The 20,006-nt window shown below is 47.8% G+C and overlaps 1 protein-coding gene across 3 annotated transcripts in view; it reads left to right on the top strand.

Annotated features, from left to right (window-relative positions):
- RNASEH2B (ribonuclease H2 subunit B) overlaps window positions 1-20,006 on the top strand; it is a 376,916-nt gene that overhangs the window by 277,605 nt on the left and 79,305 nt on the right. For all 3 annotated transcript variants that reach the window (XM_069639895.1, XM_069639894.1, XM_069639896.1), the window contains one exon: window positions 9,775-9,880. In XM_069639895.1, the coding sequence (XP_069495996.1) occupies window positions 9,775-9,880 (106 nt within the window). The remainder of the gene's footprint in view (window positions 1-9,774; window positions 9,881-20,006) is intronic.

Genomic DNA, 20,006 nt, shown 5'->3' with positions numbered 1-20,006 from the left:
TGCCAACCAGTGCAGCGAGTCGATGAGAAATGGGGTATGATTATTCAAAAAGTCAAGTTTTTAGGTGTTTCCAGAATGGCAGTTGTCGTAATTCCAAGTGCAGCTCTACAGGCAAGGTGTTCCACACCTGAGCAGCAAAGACATTGAAGGACCGTAAAGGACCTCCAGGTCTTTCTGATTCTTGGAACAGATGACCCTTGCCTACTAGAGCAAAGTTGCCTAGACAGTATCTATAGGTACATACGCTCCTTAAGTTAGGCAGGAGCGTTGCCATAAATGCATGTGGTGTGTTAGGGAAAGGACCTTGAATCTTAGTCTTGTTGAAACTGTAAACCAATGAAGCTTTTTCCTTGCTGCGATTATGTTTTCATTCTTTGGAATATCAGATACAATGCGAACAGCCTCATTTTTTGAGCATTTGAAGACACATTTTTACTGGCTCCCAAAAATAGGGTGTTGCAATAGTCCAAGTGAGGCATGATAATTGCTTAGACCATGATTTAGTGATTTTTCAGAGACAAAGATTTGGAATGTGTCTGCATTTTTAGATGGTATTGTGAGCTACTAGCCACTGCGTCAACGTGAGTGTCAGCGTTGAGGGAGACTTCCATGTAAACACCCAGTGTCTTAACCTTGTGTGAATCGTCTATGCGATTACCTTCTATATTTAGATGTGCGTATTCTGGACCAAGCTTGGCTATGGCCTGAGTGGCACCGAAGATCATAAGTTAGGTTTTGGTAGAGTTTAAACACATACAGTTCCTGGAGGTCCAGTCCTTTATCGAGCCATAGATGTAATCAAGCCTGGCTGAATCAGCCTTGTGGTCACCGCTTAATTCCATCAGGAGCTGTCTCTCATCAGCATAGTTGGTAAATTGAATGCCCAGGATGGTTAGAAGATCACAAAGGGGCTTAACATATAAATTAAACAACGCTGGTGACAGACGGGGTCCCTGCGGCACTCTGTGGAGTATTAGTTCCTCCTCAGAGGCAGCATTGCCACAGAACACACGATATTTCCTATTGCTCAAAAAGGAGCTGATCAATTTGTAGTCTCTTTGGAACACTCGCAGATGGTGAGAAGTGTGTCCAGAAGGCGTTTGCGATCAAGCAGATCAAAACCTGTTGACAAATCAAAGGGTACTAATAACCCGGATTTACCCTCCTCCAGGATCCCAAGCATGTGTGACGGAAGATCAAACAAAGTGCTTTCTGTGCCATGATGGGCACGGAAGCCTGATTGCATAGGATGGAGGATACCAGAGTTGTCTAGATGGAGTTGCAGCTGGGAAGTTGCTACTTTATCAATAATCTTCAAAAGAAACATGTTCGTAATAGGTCACAAGTTACTGGGATCCTTTGGGCTGAGGCTTGGTTTTTTTGGCATGGCGGTGACTGCTACTTGTTTGAAGGCATCAGGAATGGTGCCATGACTGAAGGAGGAATTTACAAAGCGTACCAAATAAGGTACGAAGATGTTAGGGTTAACCAGGATGAACTTCGATAGAGGAATCTCGCCTAAGCAGAAAGTTGGATGCATAGATTTGAGAAAAAGATACATTTCGTCATCAGATACTGCTTTAAGGGAAAAAGGATGATCTAAATCCACTTTCTCCAGCATGGGGTCTGGCATGGATTCACATGCTCATGAATATTCCCCGTCGTCAGGCTGGGAATCCTCGGTAAAGAAAAAACCAGTATCAGTTTCGTTTCTGATCTGTCTTTCGTAGTAATAACCAATCACTGATCTCTGCGTCATACTGACCACAGCCAATGACTGCCCTCTACCTAAGCCCCGCCTCTGGCAGCCATCTTCAGATTTTTACCGCACGTTCATGTGTTGGGATCCTCGTGCTATTGCTCTCGAGCGTTAGTGCTATTTTTTCACGTTTTTTTCTCAAAAACTTCATTTTTTCGGTCAAAAGAGCCTCAAGCTCCACCGACTCTCTATCCGATCAACGGGGACCCGTGTCGGATTCGTCTGCGCCCCTCAAGGGTGAAGATTCGTCGAGCTATGCTTTTGGATGACTCCAGAAGTTTCTCAGGCCCAGTCATGGCCCAGGAGAAGGGAAGCTCGACGCCCGGAAAGCTGTTCAGGGTCTGCCCTGGATGCCAGCTTCAGAACGTCTTCAAGGAGGACGAACACTCCTTTTGTCTCTACTGCCTACATGAGGACAAGACGCACGTGGAGAAGGACTGTGCGTTTTGCGGCAACATGTCGGAGCGGACCATGAAGGACCGCCATCAACGTCTCGCCAACTGGCTAGAAGGGAAGAGCCCGTCCGGCGAGAAGAAGAAGAAAACCGAGCGGTCTTCTAAGACCTTTGAGGACGCCCCGGCGACGGGGGTCCAACATAAGGCCAAGCACCGCGAGTCCGCTGGCACCGGGAGCGGCGAACGGTCGGGCTCTACGGGCGCCAGGCAGGGCGCACCATCAACCACGAGCCAACGCTCTGGGTCGGGTAAGAGGAAGGCCGAGCACCCGGCGAAGCTCCTGGAGAGGCCCCGGTCGAGCTCGAAGGCGGAGGGGGAGCGAGGCGGTGTCCCCCCCCCCCCCCCAAGGATAAGGCGGTGAGCGCACCTAAGGTGGTGAAGGCCTTAATCCATCCGGCCAAGCCCTCTATCGAAACTGTCGCGGCGGCCCTGGCTCAGCCTGTGCAGGCTACACCAGTGGTGGCGACCTCGGGGCTCAGAGTCTCCCTGTCACCTCGGAGGGAGTCCTCTTTTGTGCCCATCGATAGGACCCCCGTGAAATCCCCCGAGGGGAAGAGAAAGGGGGGGGCAGGGCGTCGTCGTAGATTCGGCTTCAACCTCGGAGGAGGAATTGGTCGAGGTCTTAAGCCACGGCCTCGGCGTGGAAGAAGACCGGCCCGTCGGGATGGATCCCGGGGCCCCTGATCGCCCGTCGGATTCCCCTCTGCCAGCACCGCAAGACAACTCGGCGGCCATTTTGTTGGCTATACAGTCCTTATGTTCAGAGATAAGGACGAGACTACCGTTGCCGACGGAGGAACCTCTCCCGTCGGGGGACCCAGAACCGGGACCTTCTGGTGCCCCCCCTACTAAGAAAAGAAGGATCCACCCTCCACCTCCTTTTCAGCCGTCGCGCCCCGTCCAGCCCTCCTCCCCGTCCACCCGAGGGGATGATACGGGGACTGACGCGGCAGCAACGGGTACGGACGATTTACCGTCGTCGCCTCCCACCAGGGCTTCTCCGCCCGACGAGATTGGATCGTTCCACTCCATGATCACCAGGGCATCCGAGCTTTTCCAACTCTGCCCTGAGGAGGAGAAGAAGGAAGGTTTCCTTTATCAGCGGCGCGAGGCCAAGAGGAAGACGGTCCTCTCAGTGCCTCTATTGGACGACATTTGGGATGAGGGCCTCACCCTCCTCAAGAACCCTTCCACGACGCCAGCTAGAAGAGACCGGTATGAGAAGAAGTACCGGGTCCCGGACACGGCCCCCCTGTGCCTCCGGGCGCAGCCTACCCCGGACTCCGTCGTCTCCGCGGCGGCCAGGAAGAAAGCGGGGGTGGGGGGTGCGGCCTCCACATCGACTTCCCCACCGGACGGTGAGGGAAAGAAATTGGACGCTATGGGACGCAGAGTCATCTCGTCGGCAGCGACGACGATTAAAGTGGCCAACGCCTTGGCTATCGTGGCCCGCTACGATAGGGAGCTCTGGTACAAACTGGCTCCCCTGCTGGACTTCCTGCCGGACGACAAGAGGACAGAGGCCCTGGAGATCCTGCAGGAAGGTGAGGTGGCTTCGGACCACGCCATTACCGTTGCGACGGACATCGCCGACACTGGGTTCCGCCAGTTGGGCAGCGGCGTTTGCCTTGGGCGGCGTGGATGGCTCAAGGCTACGGACTTCCGTCAAGACGTTCAGACCAGAGTCCTGGACATGCCCTTCGATGGGAACAACCTGTTTGGGAAAACAGTGGACGATTCCCTTCAGGCCATTAAAGCGGACACTGAGACGGCCCGGGCCCTGGGAGTTCTGCAACAACGACGGACGCCCTTTCGGAGCAGCGGAGGCAAGGGCGCCTCCAAAGGTTCCGGCGGCGGTTTCTCCACCTACCGTCAAGCGGCCCGCTCGTCGTCTCAGGAGGCCTACAGAGGACGAGGCAAGTCTGGCGGACCCCGCCGTCGTCGCCAAGGAGGTCAAGGCGGCAAAGCCTCGTCGAAGCAGGATTGAACCGGCCGTGGGGTCGGGCCCCCACCGAAGCACCCCGGTGGGAGGCCGGCTGGCGAGCTTCGTCAGCGTGTGGGAGTCCATCTCCACCGACCGTTGGGTGCTGGACGCCTTGGCCCGGGGCCACGCGCTCCAGTTCCAGAGAAGGTGCCCGCGCGTCCCCCCCCGTGGCCAGGAAAGAACTTCACGTCCCTCAACTTCTCCTGGAGGTGAAAGCGATGCTCAGGAAGGGCGCCATCGAACTCGTCCCAAAGAGGCTTCGGGGCTCTGGAGTTTACTCGAGATACTTCCTCGTGAAGAAGACTGGGGGGATGGCGCCCCATCCTGGACCTGCGACGTCTGAACAAGTTCATCAAGGCGCAGAAGTTCCGGATGTTCACCCTCCAACACGTCCTGGGTCAGCTGGAGGAGGGAGACTTCCTGTCGTCGTTGGATTTGGAGGATGCCTACTTCCATATTCCCATCCTAAAGGGGCACCGAAAATTCCTCAGGTTTGTGGTCCAAGGGCGTCATTACCAGTTCAAAGCCCTCCCCTTCGGACTACGGTCGGCACCCAGGGTATTCACCAAGTGCCTCGCACCGGTGGCGGCGCAGCTGCGCCGCGAGGGGGTCCACGTCTACCCCTACCTGGACGACTGGCTCATCCGAGCCAAGACGAGGGAGCTCGCCGTGGTTCACACGGCAAGGACCGTCCAACTTCTCACGGACCTGGGATTCTCCGTGAACTACGCCAAATCCCACCTGGTACCCGCGCAAGACGCTCTGTTTCTGGGAGCGAGGCTCAACACAGTGTCTCTTCTGGCCTCCCCGTCGGAGGAGAGGACCAGGACCATCCTGGGCAAGGTGCAGCAGATGTTGGTGGCCGACGCGGCCAAGGTGAGGTCCATCAAGTCCCTCCTCGGAATGATGTCTTCCTGCATCTACCTCATTCCCATGTGCAGGCTCCGGATGCGCCCGTTGCAGGAGTTCCTGGACGCGCGCTGGATCCAAACGACGGGCAGCTTCGAGGAAAGGATCACACTCGACGAGAGCTTCCTACGAGCGATCCGGTGGTGGGGCACCCGCGCGCATCTGACGGCGGGCTTGGACTTCCAGACCCCAGCCCACCAGGAGACAGTGACCACGGATGCCTCCCTGGAAGGGTGGGGAGCGCACACCGAAAATCTGCACGCAAGAGGCCTTTGGCTCTCGACGGAGAAATCCCTACATATCAACGTCCTGGAGCTCCGTGCAGTGTTTTGGGCCCTCAGGTCCTTCCTTCCGTCCCTCAAGGGCAAGGTGGTGAGGATCTTCACCGACAACACCACCACCATGTTTTACATCAGGAAACAGGGCGGAACCAGGTCCCCAGCACTGTCCAAGGAGGCGCAGGATCTGTGGCATTGGGCCATCGCCCAAAGGATATTTCTGGTGCTGTTTCATCTGGCAGGGATAAACACCATCGCCGACTCACTCAGCAGGGAGCTGCGCTCGTGCCACGAGTGGGAGCTACGGCAGGATCTAGTGGATCGCCTCTTCCGACGGTGGGGCACACCCCAGATCGACCTGTTCGCGACGGCGACGAACTCCAAGTGCCGGAGGTTCGCCAGCAGGTTTCCCCAGGCGAGGAGCATGGGCGATGCCTTCTCGTTCCCCTGGGAGGGCCTGTTCCTCTACGCGTTCCCTCCCTTGCCACTGCTAATCCGGCTCGTCAACCAGCTCAAGAGGTCACGGTGCAGGATGATCCTCGTTGCACCTGCGTGGCCGAGGCAGATATGGTTCCCGGAGCTTCTGGACTTGTCAGCGTCCCCGCCAATCAAGCTGCCGGTGGACGCGGATCTACTCTCCAGAGAAGGAGGCGCCATCCTCCACCACGACCCGAAATCGCTGAACTTGCGGGCCTGGCTCCTGCAGCGCTAGAGTTTGGAGGATACGACATACCGGCCGACTGCAGAGAGGTTCTTGCAAAGGCCAGGGCGTCCTCGACTCTTAAATGCTACGGACACAAATGGAAGAGGTTCTCTGTCTGGTGCCACGCACAGAAGATTAACCCTCTACGGATTACGGCCCCCCAAGTACTGCCGTACCTGCTGACGCTGGCCAAAGCTGGACTGGCACACGCGTCCATCAAGATTCATCTTGCTGCGATCTCCCGATACACCAGGACCACGGGGCGGACGTCCTTGTGGTCTCATCGTCTGGTGAAAGAGTTCATGAAGGGACTGTTCAGATCGTTCCCGCCGGTGAAGGCTCCGGCCCCGGCGTGGGAGCTCAACGTGGTGCTGACGAAGCTCATGGGACCTCCGTTCGAGCCTCTGCACTCAGCTCCGTTGAAATTTCTGTCGTGGAAAACAGCGTTTCTTGTGGCCATCACCTCCGCACGTCGAGTGGGAGAGATCCAGGCCCTTTCCTGCAAGGCCCCGTACTTGACTTTTCACGCAACGAGGGTAGTGCTCAGGACGCACCCCTCCTTCATGCCCAAGGTACCGTCGGACTTCCATCTCAACGAACCCTTGGTGTTGCCTGTGTTCTTCCCGTCGCCTTCGTCGCCGGCTGAGAGGACTTTGCACTCGCTGGATGTGGCTAGAGCGCTAAAGTTCTACGTGGACCGCACGAAGTGTTTTCGGAAGACGTCGCAACTCTTTGTGAACTTTGGACCTGTCAATCAGGGGAAGGCTCTCTCGAAGGCTTCATTTCCAGATGGCTCTCCGGCTGTATCATGTACTGTCACCGGTTGGCAAACCGACCGCTGCCTGGCCGTCCGAGAGCCCATTCCACCAGAGCGATCGCAGCTACCACGGCGTTCCTATCTGGTGTGCCCCTGCTGGACATATGCAGGGCTGCTACGTGGAGGTCGACGCACACCTTCACGAAATTCTACTGCGTCGACCGGGATTCCAGGGAGGAGTCCAGGGTCGGCCAAGCAGTGCTGCGCAACCTGTTCGCCTGAGGTGAGCCTGGTGAGGAGGTAAGATGCTTAATGTTGAGTTTGATGTGATGCTTAATGTTGAGCCTTTGCCACCTCCCGTGGTTGTGCATGTGTGTACTGCTATGTATTCTTTATTCATGAGCATTTGAATCCATGCCAGACCCCATGCTGGAGAAGGAACAAGTTACTTACCTGTAACTGTTGTTCTCCAGCATGGGTCTGGCATGGATTCACATGCGAACCCTCCCGCCTACCCCTCTGCGGCTCTTCACTTGGTCATACTGCCACTTCACGTGCTTCCAAATCTGAAGATGGCTGCCAGAGGCGGGGCTTAGGTAGAGGGCAGTCATTGGCTGTGGTCAGTATGACGCAGAGATCAGTGATTGATTATTACTACGAAAGACAGATCAGAAACGAAACTGATACTGGTTTTTTCTTTACCGAGGATTCCCAGCCTGACGACGGGGAATATTCATGAGCATGTGAATCCATGCCAGACCCATGCTGGAGAACAACAGTTGCAGGTAAGTAACTTGTTCCTTACTCAAAATCTGGGTTTCGTGACGCCTATCATCATTCAGTGCATTGGACATTTTTGCTTGAGCCGAGGCAATTTTATTAGCAAATGTCTGTTGAACCATATTGCAATCTTCCCTGCATGGTACAAAGGACTGAGGGTGAAGCAATGGCTTCTGAAAGGTTCCCATATATCTCATAATTTCTTGGAGCTGTTCCCTGCCATCTCAATTTCCTTATTGTAAACATGTATTTTTGCTTCCAAGATTTTAGTTTCATAATTCTTTTTGTAGCAATTTCCAAATAGATTTATTTTCAGTGGTTTGATTTTTCTCCCTGGTCCGTTCTGCCTGCGTCTTTTCTAAGTTGGCCAGGGCAAGAGTAAACCAAGACTGGACTACTGTCTAAAAAGAGTTTTCTTCTAACTATACTTTTTGGAAAATTAGGCACTTTTAGAGGTTTTCTGGTGAGACCAATAAGGCACTCCACAAAGTGATGATCGGACCATATGCAAGCTCTGGTGTTTGTGATGTCCATAGAAATATTTTTACCTGTGGTAAATGTCAAATTCATAGTGTAGCAATAATATGCATTTAATTATTGTAATATTATTCACTTTAAAATATGACTATATGTTCCTTCATTCAGGAAATTGATGTATCAAGGTAACACCCTGGCACAAGTGCTCGAAAATGTATTAATTTAGCCTATAAAAGAACTTTTAATGATTATGGTAAATTGCTTCACCTTTCCAGACTGACTATTTCTTCATTAATTGAATAATCTTAATAAAAGAATGTATTTTAAACACAAAACAATACATGCATTAATGCATAAAATGTTTAACCAGTTTGATCTGGGGATGTATACTACTTGCACTCAACAAAGCATTAACCTAATAAAAGCACAGTAATTAATGAAACATTGATTCTACAATTTCGATGACTCCCCCAACACGGTAATATTAGGCCTCCACTAGGAAAGGTTAAACAGTGTGGTTAAACTGGCCTTGTGAGCTAATACAAAAAATTAGAATCTCATTATTTGGACTGAAAAGGTCCCGTTCACCACACAAAACAAAGTGCAAACATGCAACTACAATCTGTTACTTTAACACCTGTGACAAAGTTCTCAAAAGCCATAAAACACGTTTAATACGTTTTCAGTTTTTATTACAAAAATGGTATTCCAAAAAGAGACAATTGCTACTTGCAGTCAGTGGGGTCCCTGCACAACTTTTCCTTAACCTTTGAGGGGGTCTCCCACCTCCCTAGCCACTTTTCCTTACTCTAACAGAGCTTATTGCAGTGTAGTGCCTGATACTTTTATTTTGAATTTAGTGGGGAAATCGCTAAAAATATCTGCACTATTGTGACTGCCAACAGATCCCCTTTTGCAGCTGTCGTGTAGTTAATAGTAGGCAATAGTTTCTATTTACAGCAATGAAGGGTTGAAATCCCCCTAGTTTCATAAGGAACTTAGTTGAATGGAGGGGATTCATACATCAGGGGTAATGTCTTTCCTGATGGGTAACTATACTTCCTCTTTTAAAACGGGGCAATTGATAGTCTGGAAACTGGTAAGCTGGCACAACGATCACTCCTTGTACATGAGGCGGTAAAAGAAAAGGATTTTTTTTAAAATAAATAAACCGATCTTGCTAATTTGTCCACATTTTGAACGTATTGAAAACACATATTGCTGGTACGGAAATGTAAAACGCTGAGTCTCAGTTTCGTCAAACACTGCCTCATTGCCAGTTCAACCATTATGCCAGTGACTGTCCAGAGGAAGTGACTTCAAGCTAAAGGAGGTGTTCTCCTTCTGTATCGTCCGGTGCATGTACTGTAAGTGTCTGAAACCAATCGCAAGATTCTTCAACATTGTGATGGGCCCCAACCAATGGTCTCCAACCTACAGGTCTCCAAATGATTTGTACTGCAACTCCCCAGATTTTTGGGAGTTGTAGTGCAAAACATCTGGACAGTGAAAGGTTACAGACCCCCTGGCCTAGAGTCTTACGGTGGTAACTGTGTAATTTACATGACGTTCTGTTTACAAGTCTCCTCTGCCTACTTCTTTCTTTTTCACAACATTCTGAAGTGCTTCCTACACAGTTGGCAACTTCATCCACTCTTTTTTTTTTTTTTAGGTTGATCAGACTACGAAAGTTTTAAAAAGCAACAATGTGTGTGTTGGCGGAGGTGTGCAGTCGGCTACGTTTATCCGGAGTAAACCTGGCTCTGAGATGAAAGAAGGTATGTAAGAATTAGAAGTGGAGGGGAAAATGGGAGCAATAGAATAACTGGAAAGCAAAAAAAGCGCAGGATTTTGTAGAGTGTTACGGCCAGGGATTGCAGTAGTGTGAAAGGATATCGGGGTTGTCCCACATGCCAAAGGGACTAGTATAGTTGATGGTTGGACAGCCCAGGGCCCCCCGGCTTTGGAACGCTGAAGTGTAATTATTCAATACCCACTAAAATAATTACTTGTGGTCCATTTGATTTTTAAGTATGAATGATCTTGACATGTTGACATCTTTCTAAAAATGAAAGGGTTTAGTGCATTTGGGATCATTTATTCAGTGCATAAATGTGTGTGTATAGTGCTTGCTTCAAGGTACTGTTTTCATGCAGTGTTTGCATTAGTTCTAGAAGGCTAAATTGTTAAGATACTTTGGAATGTGCCTGAATATGCAGAAATGTGCTCCATAGTGGAACTTGGAAGGTGCATGTTGGGATTCGATTAATAAAATGTTGAGATTGATTTCCGAAATTAACCCTGGGGTGGATTTGGGGAAGCCACCCTGTTATGGTGACCAGGGAGACACTGAGGACTAGGTAACCCAATCAAGATAAGGTAGCACAGCGGAAAGGCTTGGTCTCAGGAGGGCTGAGAGAGTGGTCTATAGCTTCAATGTGCGCTCACAGAACAAAACCAATAATTCAAGTTAGACCGGTAAGTACAAAAGTATACAATTATTTTAGGCCTCTAAAATGCACACTAAGCAAGTAAAACCTCTAGTCCATGTTGTCACACTTACTACTATAAAACTGCAGAAGAAAAAAGTTTTATTTCAATAACCAGTGAAATACAGGTAAGTGCTTGTATGCATGAAATTCACTAGAGACACTGTGAATAACCCCAGAATAGTTCCCTGAACACTTAATGAGTCCAACCCTAAGATGGTTTGGGGCCGTGTGTCCTAAAGTCACAAGTTTCAAAGTTCTACTTCATTCACAGGTAGGTTTATGAAGACATTTGGACATGCCAGTGTCTAGGATGTGAATGCAAATGGGTAAATCTAGTTCAGGAGTGTAAACTCCAACCCAATCTCCAGGATAGGCCTAGGAAGGGGTCCTTGACCAGCTCTCCACGGACCAAAGTCAGGAAAAGGTAGTTAAGGACAGTATTTTACGAACATGCAACCCTATGGAGAACATGTGTGGGGGAAGGAACTTGTATGTGAATTTAGCCCCCCAGATTCAGATTTCTCCAGAAACCACTGCTGAGGTTCTGGAATCCATTGGGGTGGGGGCAGTCTCTTGTGGATGATCGGTTGAGTAAGGTCCATGAATCGCAGGTGCAGAGGTCCCTTTCGGATGCAGGATTTATTTTTGGTTGGCCCTGGTGCATAGGAACCTGTTCAGACACCTTTTGAACTGAGCAGCCATGCGAAGAAAAGATGAAGACTTCTGCGATACAGGCTACCTCTGAACAACTCTAAAATGTGAATAAGCTGGAATGCAAAAGGTGTCACCACAGTCGGGTGACGATGGATGATCATTTAGAGACAGAGGAGCAGGTCCTGTACGGCTTCTGTTGATGCAAGAATGCTCAAAATGCAGAAGCAGGAGTCTTGTTCTACAAGTTGAATATCCTCCAGGCACCAAGGATGCACTTGGAACTGCAACAGATGCAGTGAGGGAGACCAGGAGACAACTGGTCAATCCACTGGTTTGTCTAGGGACAGTTCTGAAGGCTCAGAAGGCACGGATCCTCGTGCAGGGTTCAAAACTGGTTGTTCCACCTGGTCCATGGGTCGAAGCACCGACTAGGGTCCTGGATCAGGACAGACTGACGGGGCTTCACCGGAACTTCACTAAAGTCTTGCTGTTCTGCCGCAGGGGACTTTGTGGGGTCATCAGCATGTTTCTCTTCTTTGTAGACGACTTGGCTACAACAATGTGCTGTCGAATGGCTGCTGGAGCCCTCCTTTTATCCAAACTATGGGCTAGGTGCTCGTCTAAGCCCACCAGTGGTAAGGTTCTGCACCATTCAAACTGGCAGTGGCTGTCCAACATTGGATAGCCAATTGCCACAACATCTGCCCAGCAACAGACATTCTGGCACCAGATGGCGTACTGGGACTAGACAGTCCCAGCCCTCACATCCAGGCTCACACTCAAAACCGCCTCTTTGCTCGCTAAATTGGCAGCTTTCCCAGGGAAACGGCATCCATATATGGCATTTCCTGACCCGAGAAGGTAGGAAGAAGGCCAAAGAACAATATGGCTAAAGGACGAGCACAAACCTTCTGGCACAGTCATCCTAGGTTGCTAGCCACATTTGCTCTTTGCGGTAAATGCAGAAGAGCACAAGTTAAAAGTATTATGCATTGTACAAAAATACCCACTGACACCAGCTCATCATAGGCACATGTGTAAAAGTAACCAAAAAGCCATTACAGAAAAGTTGTAAGAAATTAACCAAGAGAGACTTATAGTCTTACGGACTGATCATGTTTTCCATAGCCGTGAGCAAAAGGACAAGTGAAGTTAATCAAAGGTTTTACTTGCATCCAAAACCAAAAAGTCAGTCAGAATTCCAAACAAAACAAAAAGAAAGGGTGTCCTCTAGAAGTCTGATAGGAAAGATTTTCTTCATGCTGCTTTCCCAACAAATGTTGATGGCTGCCGTGCCTGAGGAGACGGAAGACACTACCACGAGTTCTTAAGACAGAATATTCATGTGCAATGTACCCTGTCTGGATATCTTCTGATAAGAACCTATAATGAAAGCTCCTGCAATAGCTGTAGTCTGGGGACACATTTTCTTTATTGAAGCCGGGATTGGGGGGCATGGCCAATGCTTCCTTTCGGAAGGATGTACAACAACACTGCCCTTAATCGCCTTCCAAAAAGTCCTGTGTGCAGATGTGAGCTTCTGAAAGGTTTATGTTCGGAAGGTGACTGATTGATCAGTACTAAATAAAAAGGTATGCTGTACATGTACAGACAGGTTCTACTGTAACCATCATAAATAGCACATACAATAAGATGGATGTACCCATACCCTATTAATAAGGATGTAGGCTCTTCCCAGTCTAAAGCCAGGTGGTAACTTTATTAAATTTCACAGAATTATGGGATGCTAAGAAAGCATTTTTGAGAAGGGATATCGTCAATTGAACGCTGCCTTTTCATAGTAATGGGAAATATTTTCTTTTTGCACCTTTCCCTACATAGATTTCTATGGAAACGTTTTCTTTTTTGCTTGTTTTGCGCACTGTCCTGGATTTATTTTGGGTCAGTAAAGCCTTCTGCTTTATTTGCCCATTTACCCTTTCTTATGGGGAAACGGACTAGTGCCTAAAGTTGTCTTTACTGAGAGACTGCCTCTCTTTAGGAATTGTATTTATACAATTGCACATGTCACCTTACAGAGAAGTGCTGTTAGGATACTTTGTATCCTTTAACCAAAAAGCCATTATAGAAAAAGGTATGTTTGGCAGTGTTCCTAAAACAGGCTGGTGGCAGCTGTGATACTGTTACTGTATTTGTTATTTTACTTGTGCACTTTTGCCTTTGCCGTGAATGGCTACTAAAGGTGGTTAGCACCCTAAAATGGCCATGCCACAGAGTGCGCACGCATGCTTCTGTGCGTGCCACAGGAGGGGACTGAGACTCTTGTCCCAATCCACATCCTCTGGTGCCTGAAAGTCTGTTGCTGGGCAGATGTGATAACCATTGGCTGTTCAGGATCAGACATCCCCTGGCTGTTTGAATGGTGCAGATCCTGGTGGGCTTGGGCTTGCTCCCAGCTTGAATCTTGGATAAAAGGAGGGCTCCTGCAGCTGTTTGGAGCCAAGACTTCTACAAAGAAAAGCAGCCCTATGACAACCTTAGGACGATGCCTGCAGCTGACCAGCATCGACTCCAGTGGCTGTCGACATGAAGTCTGCTCCTCTGCCTGATCTCAAGAAGACCCTTGTTAGTTCTTCGACCCCCTGGACAAGTGGGAACAACCAGCCTCGACCCCTGCTCAAGGATATGTGCCCTCTGAACCTTCAGCTATGTCCCTGGACCATCCAGTGGAATAACTAGCTTTCCTGGGCTACCTCGCTGCAGCCGTCGTTCTGAGTAGAGCCTTTGAACTTTGTACATCTTCAATGTATGCCACAAGTCGCCAGCTCCTGCATTTTCAGCTGTCTCGCTCCAAGAGAAGCTGTGATGGGCCTGCTTCTGTGTTCACCTCTGTATGATCACCTGTCGCTGCCTACCAGTGGTGGCTCTCGTTGGATCACTCCTTCAATTCTGTGAGGTGTTCTGAGGTGGTCTGCACTACAGAAGTCTTCACCTTTCATTGTTTTGGGTCTTCCACTGGAATCTGTCTGCAACCAATTATTCTGCACTGTGACTGACCAAAACTAAATCCGGGTGCCGAACGTGACCTCTGCACCCAAGGCCTCTGGGCCTTTCCTAACTGGCCCAAGTGCAGAAGATTGTGTCCCGCGACCAATTCCAGAACACCTACAGTCGTCTTTGGAAGAATGAGTCAGGAGGTGCAGGGGGAGTGCAGAGGGGAGAGTAAGTTATCATACATGATTTTGTCCCCCCTTGTCCGCCATAGGGTTGTATTGGGCATGAAGTCCTGCCTAACTCACTCTGACCTAGCCTACGGTGGTGTGTCAGATTGAGTTGAGTACCCACCTCCACTTTATTGAACTTTTATTTAACTTTGAGAACTTGCTTTAATCACCACCACAGCCCACTGCATTCCTTTCTATATAAACTTGCCTAAAGAAGTTCTGCATTTGGAACTGGTGACTTTTGGACACAAGCCCCAAACCATCCTAGAGTTGGAGTTAAGATTTAGAGACGCTTTTGGTCTGTGGATTCTGTGGAGCTCTGCGGTTGTTTTCCTTGCTCCTGACTTCTCATCTGTATTGCACTGGTAATTGATTCATAAGCAATTCTATTCTCTTAATGTTGAATGTGTATATGTATTTTATAAGGTTTTGTGTGGCAATATTTAAATGTTATTTTTATATGCTTAGCATGATCAGTAACTGTACTTTTATTTCTGAGGCTTGTGGATCTGCTTGGAATCGCATGTGATGCATAGGGCGACATCTAGTGGTAGTCACCAAGTTTTGCATGACTTTGTTTTGAAAAGGGCCATCGACTGGACAGGTTTGTAATACTATCCCTTGTGTGACATGTACTGTACCCATGGTGCTTCATGCTTCGATGTCCCTCAGATTGTTTTCCGTCATCATAAGTCTATTGCTATTTGCAGTGTTTCCTTGCCAGCACCATTTATTATATATAGTTATACTAGCCGTTCCAACCTTTGCTCGCCCATAGTTTCGACGACCATTTTTCAACTGCTTTAGATGGACAGCTCCAATTCCGACATTCGAAGGGAGATAACAGACTCTCTACGATCGTTCACTTTGGCCTACACCAGGCCCCGCCTTTTACAGTAAGGAGATTGGGGGTGGTAATTTTACTCTTGCACTCAGTGCCTTTTAATCTTTCTCCATGTTCCATGTATCTTCGTGCTGCCTTTTACATTAAAGATGGAAAACACACCATTTAAATTTTGCCCGTCCTGTAACCATAAATACCCCTGGAAGGACATGCACCGTGTGTGCAATCATTGTCTTCCTCAAGATCACTGCAAATCGTGTAAACTCTTTAAACCCAAAACATTGAAGGACCGTCGCACTAAAACGCTGGGTTTACCGCGCCATGCATACCGAAGCATCCATTGATGATGCGAGCGCGAAGAGTCCGACTATCGAGGCAGCTACCGCACACATAGTGATGCTAGACACGATAGGATTCCACGTGCTAGTACCTGCCTTCATTAAGGAGGGCGGTGGTTCTGTTATGGAGACCACATTCGACGACAAAGGCACACACACCCACCCATCACACTAAACACACAACCCCTACTCGGCATCGAAAGAAAGCAGGAAAAGCCTGTATTATCTCAAAGCCTCCTGTCCTATGGGCCCTCACCGTCGTGATCACTGCATGACAACATTTCAAAATGGACGCAGAGTAAACGGACACATTACACTTCTTACACCTCAACTTTAACAGATGCTTTACATCAAAGCGAAGATCTCTCTGATCCTTTTCAGTTTCAAAATATGCCCAGCTCCAGTGAATCAACTAGGGAAGAATTTGAAAGAACCATGAAATGTATTTCATGCTTTGTGGACTTTATGAACAGACGCCCTGACCAATTTTCACAACCACAGGGGGGGAGGGGACAGAGGTTTGACTCATTACACCCCCAGACACATCTTACACTCATTCTGCCCCTATTCATGGTCCAAACACATCAGATTATTGAACCTCCACAACAAGGTAACCAATATTCACACAGGATCAGTGTTATGACGATGACTCAGACATTTGTCTTGCATCACCAGAAGACCAGGACCTACCCATCGCTGAGTCTCCTATAGACAATCGGCTACAATATAATGAGCTACTTATTAAAGCAGCACAACATTTTAAAATTGATATTCGGGAAGCCCTGCAGTATACAGATTTTGTGGACAGCATTTTAGGGGATAAAAAGTCAGTTACACAGTTAATCCCTGTACTTCGATCAGTACAAAGGCGCATTCAACCATCTTTGTTAACTCTATCATTGGCCAGAGTAGTTAATCCTAGAATAGAGAAAATGTTTAAACCTGCTCCTACAGATCCCCTTTACATTAGGGGACAACTTATAAACCAGATTCCTTGGTTGTAACCACCACGAGGAAGAGAGCAGGTACCCCGCTAGCATCTGCAGAAGTACACCCTGAAAAAGAAAGTACAAAATTAGACACACTATTTATCTATTTTATTTATTGGTCATTTGTTAGGCACGTAACCGTTAGCAAAACTGTTTCAAAGCGCCCACTAGGCAGGAAGGTGGTTACATTGGCAGCATACCAAAAAGGCATTGCGAACAATACCACTTTTTTAGTAAATTAGAACAGCCACTTCTGGGACTCAGTCCAAGGACAACTGCATGCAGTTCCAGAGCCCTTAAAATCCAAGATTTTAAAGTCTGTGTCTGAGGGTAACCAAGTTGCCAACTGCATTCTCAAAACAACTTGGATGCAGCAGACGATGCTGGGAGCATCATTGCAGAAGGTACACTTTTAAAATGCCACACTTGGCTAAGTCAATCGGGGCTCCAGTTAGAGATTCAAGCCACCTTGTTAAATATGCCCATTGAGACCAATGTTCTTTTCGGTAAAGCCGTTGGTGATGCACTCAAGAGTGCAAAGCAAGGACATGAAACCCTAAAATCTTTAGGTCGGATAACCAACAAACCCTATATACAACAGGGGATGTTTAATACACGCTGCACCTTTCACAGGCAGGGATTCCCACGTTCACAGGGCTAGAATCGGGGACAGTCCTCTTCTTGGAGTAACCCTCAAAGCCAATCCACCCCTTACCAATCAAACAATCAAATGGGCTCTGGAAGAGATAGAGGCAGACCCTTTTCTACTAGAGGCGCCTCCGCCTCTAACCAATGACATGCCAGTCCAGGTTCCCTCCCATGCCTCTCCAGTCGGAGGTCGCATTCGTCAATTCACCCACGCATGGGAGGGAATCTCATCCGATCAGTGGGTGGTATCTCCAGTGGCAGGGGGTTGTTCGGTCAAGTTTCTAGAATGGAAGACAGCATAAAAAGATACTACAAAATGAAATCAAGTCACTTCTTCAAAAAGGTGCAATAGATCTGGTTCCAGCTCACCAGGTAAACAAGGGTATCTATTCATTGTACTTCCTAGTGCCAAAGAAAGCATTAACTATGCGCCCTGTGTTAGACCAGCGTCCAGCCAACATGTGCTAGTCCTACGTCCAGCCAACACGAATGTGAGACCACAAAGGTTTTGAGTGACAACCCTGCAAGAAGTAATTACACTCTTAAAACAGGTGGATTACATGGTCAGTCAGCAGATACCCATGCACAAGGCAGTGCGCCTGCTCGGGATGATGGCTTCTTGCATATATCTAGCCCATACCTGCAGCTGTGCATGCACCCATTGCAAGAGTGGCTAGCGAAATAATGGTCTCAGGCAAGCGGTCAGTGGTACGATCTAGTGGTTGTTTTTCGAACTATAGTAAAGGCTGCCAAAGAGAATATATTAAGAGGGAAATTTTTTCACATTCGCAACCCACCAGTGCAGGCTACTCTCACAACAGATGACTCGCTCTCAGGATGGGGAGCACATTACCTTCATCGGGTGTTGATAGCACGACAACAGTCAACAGCAAGAAACCACATCAAGCCACTAGAATTGCTAGCAGTCCTAAAAGCGGTATTGGGTATATATATATATATATATATATATATATATATATATATATATATATATATATATATATATATATATATATATATATATATATATATATATATATATATATATATATATATATATATATACATATGATCTGGTCACAGTAAATAATATCGCCGGGAAAATGTTGTGGCGATATTATTTGGGTGACCATATATATGGGGACAGGAGCAAAAAAAATGTAAAAAGAAAAAAAAAAGTTTGGGGTTGCGGGGGTGTCCCCTGCATGTTCCATGCAATAATATCGCCACAAAAAACGGCCATTTTTCTGCGAGATTTTTGCATGGTGAGATTTTTGTGCCGACATTATTACATGGAACCCTAAAAGCACTACGAGCACTTTGACAACACTTAGCAGGGCACACAGTTCTAGTCCTCAGACAGTACCACTGCTATGTTCTGTCTCAACAAAGAGGGCGGGACACACTCTAAGTCTGTCCAGGTTAGCGCAAAAGATTTGGAAGTGGTCTCTCAAACGCAACATTTTCCTGTAATCACAACATGTTCCAGGGGAATATAATTCACTAGCAGACTCTTTAAGCAGAAATCTACAGCTTCCAGCAGAACACGAGTGGCAAATTCACACAGATATTTAACACTATCTTCCACCAATGGGTGCTTACACATTTAGACCTGTTTACAATAAAGCAAAATGTAAAATGCCCAGCCTTAGCATCCAGGTTTCCCCAACCAAGGTGCAAGGGGAACACACTGTGGATGAGTTGGTCAGGTAAATTTGCTTATGCTTTTCCACCAACACCTCTCCTCAACAAGATAAGGGCACAAGATGCACCAAGAACAAGTAATTCTAATCCTAATGGCTCCAATGTGGGCTCGACATCCATGGTTTCCACATCTACTCAAACTAGCGATGTGCAAAACAATCAAACTTCCATGCCCCTACAACATGCTGTCCCAACACAAGGGGACAACATTTCATCCATACCCTCAAACTCTGAACTTGGCAGCCTGGCTCCAGAAGTCGTAGAGTTTGGGCATTTAAACTTTCCAAAAAGTTGTATGGACATCTTAAGAGGCATGAAACCAAATGCAAGACACTATTTTAACAAATGGAAATGATTTGCCATTTGGTGGCAATCGTGCAGCATCAATCCAATTGACTGTTACCCTTCGCATTTAGTACACTATATGCTTTACCTTCTAAACTCGTGTCTAGTCTTCAGTTCACTCAACGTGCATTTAGCAGCACTCTCTGCTTACACTACACCACAGAACAAAGTGTCATGGTGGAAAATTCCAGTAATCAAAGCTTTCATGAAAGGAGTTAAGACTATACCCTCCACCACCTGTTTGGGACCTAAATGTTGTACTCCTAAAACCCATGCGTCCACCCCTTGAGCCAATGCACAAAGCTAGTCTTAGACATATAACTTTTAAACTGCTTTTCTTGTGGCAATCACTTCTATAAGAAGGGTCAGTGAACTACAAGCACTCTAAATCCATGATCCCTTCATTATTATTTACAAGGATAAAGTGGTTCTTAGAACCCATCCTCGATTTTGACCTTAGTTCCTCTCCAAGTTCCATGTTAACCAATCTATTGAACTTCCAGCCTTTTTCAACATCCAACTTATTCAGCAGAAAAGAGTCTCCATTCTCTAAATGTAAGGAGAGTGGTCATATACTACCTAAACAAAACTAAACCACTACAGAAAACAGATCAGCTCTTTGTTTTGATAGCAGCTGGTCGAGAAGGAAATCATGTCTTTAAGACCTCTATCTCAAAATGGATAGTCAAAAGCACCCAACTTTCA

This window comes from Ambystoma mexicanum, chromosome 7q, assembly GCF_040938575.1.
Source record: "Ambystoma mexicanum isolate Mex_15411 chromosome 7q, UKY_AmexF1_1, whole genome shotgun sequence".
In the NCBI taxonomy this organism is placed as follows: Eukaryota; Metazoa; Chordata; class Amphibia; order Caudata; family Ambystomatidae; genus Ambystoma; species Ambystoma mexicanum.
Note: the sequence above shows the minus strand (reverse complement) of the source record. Positions and strands in the feature narration are given on the sequence as shown.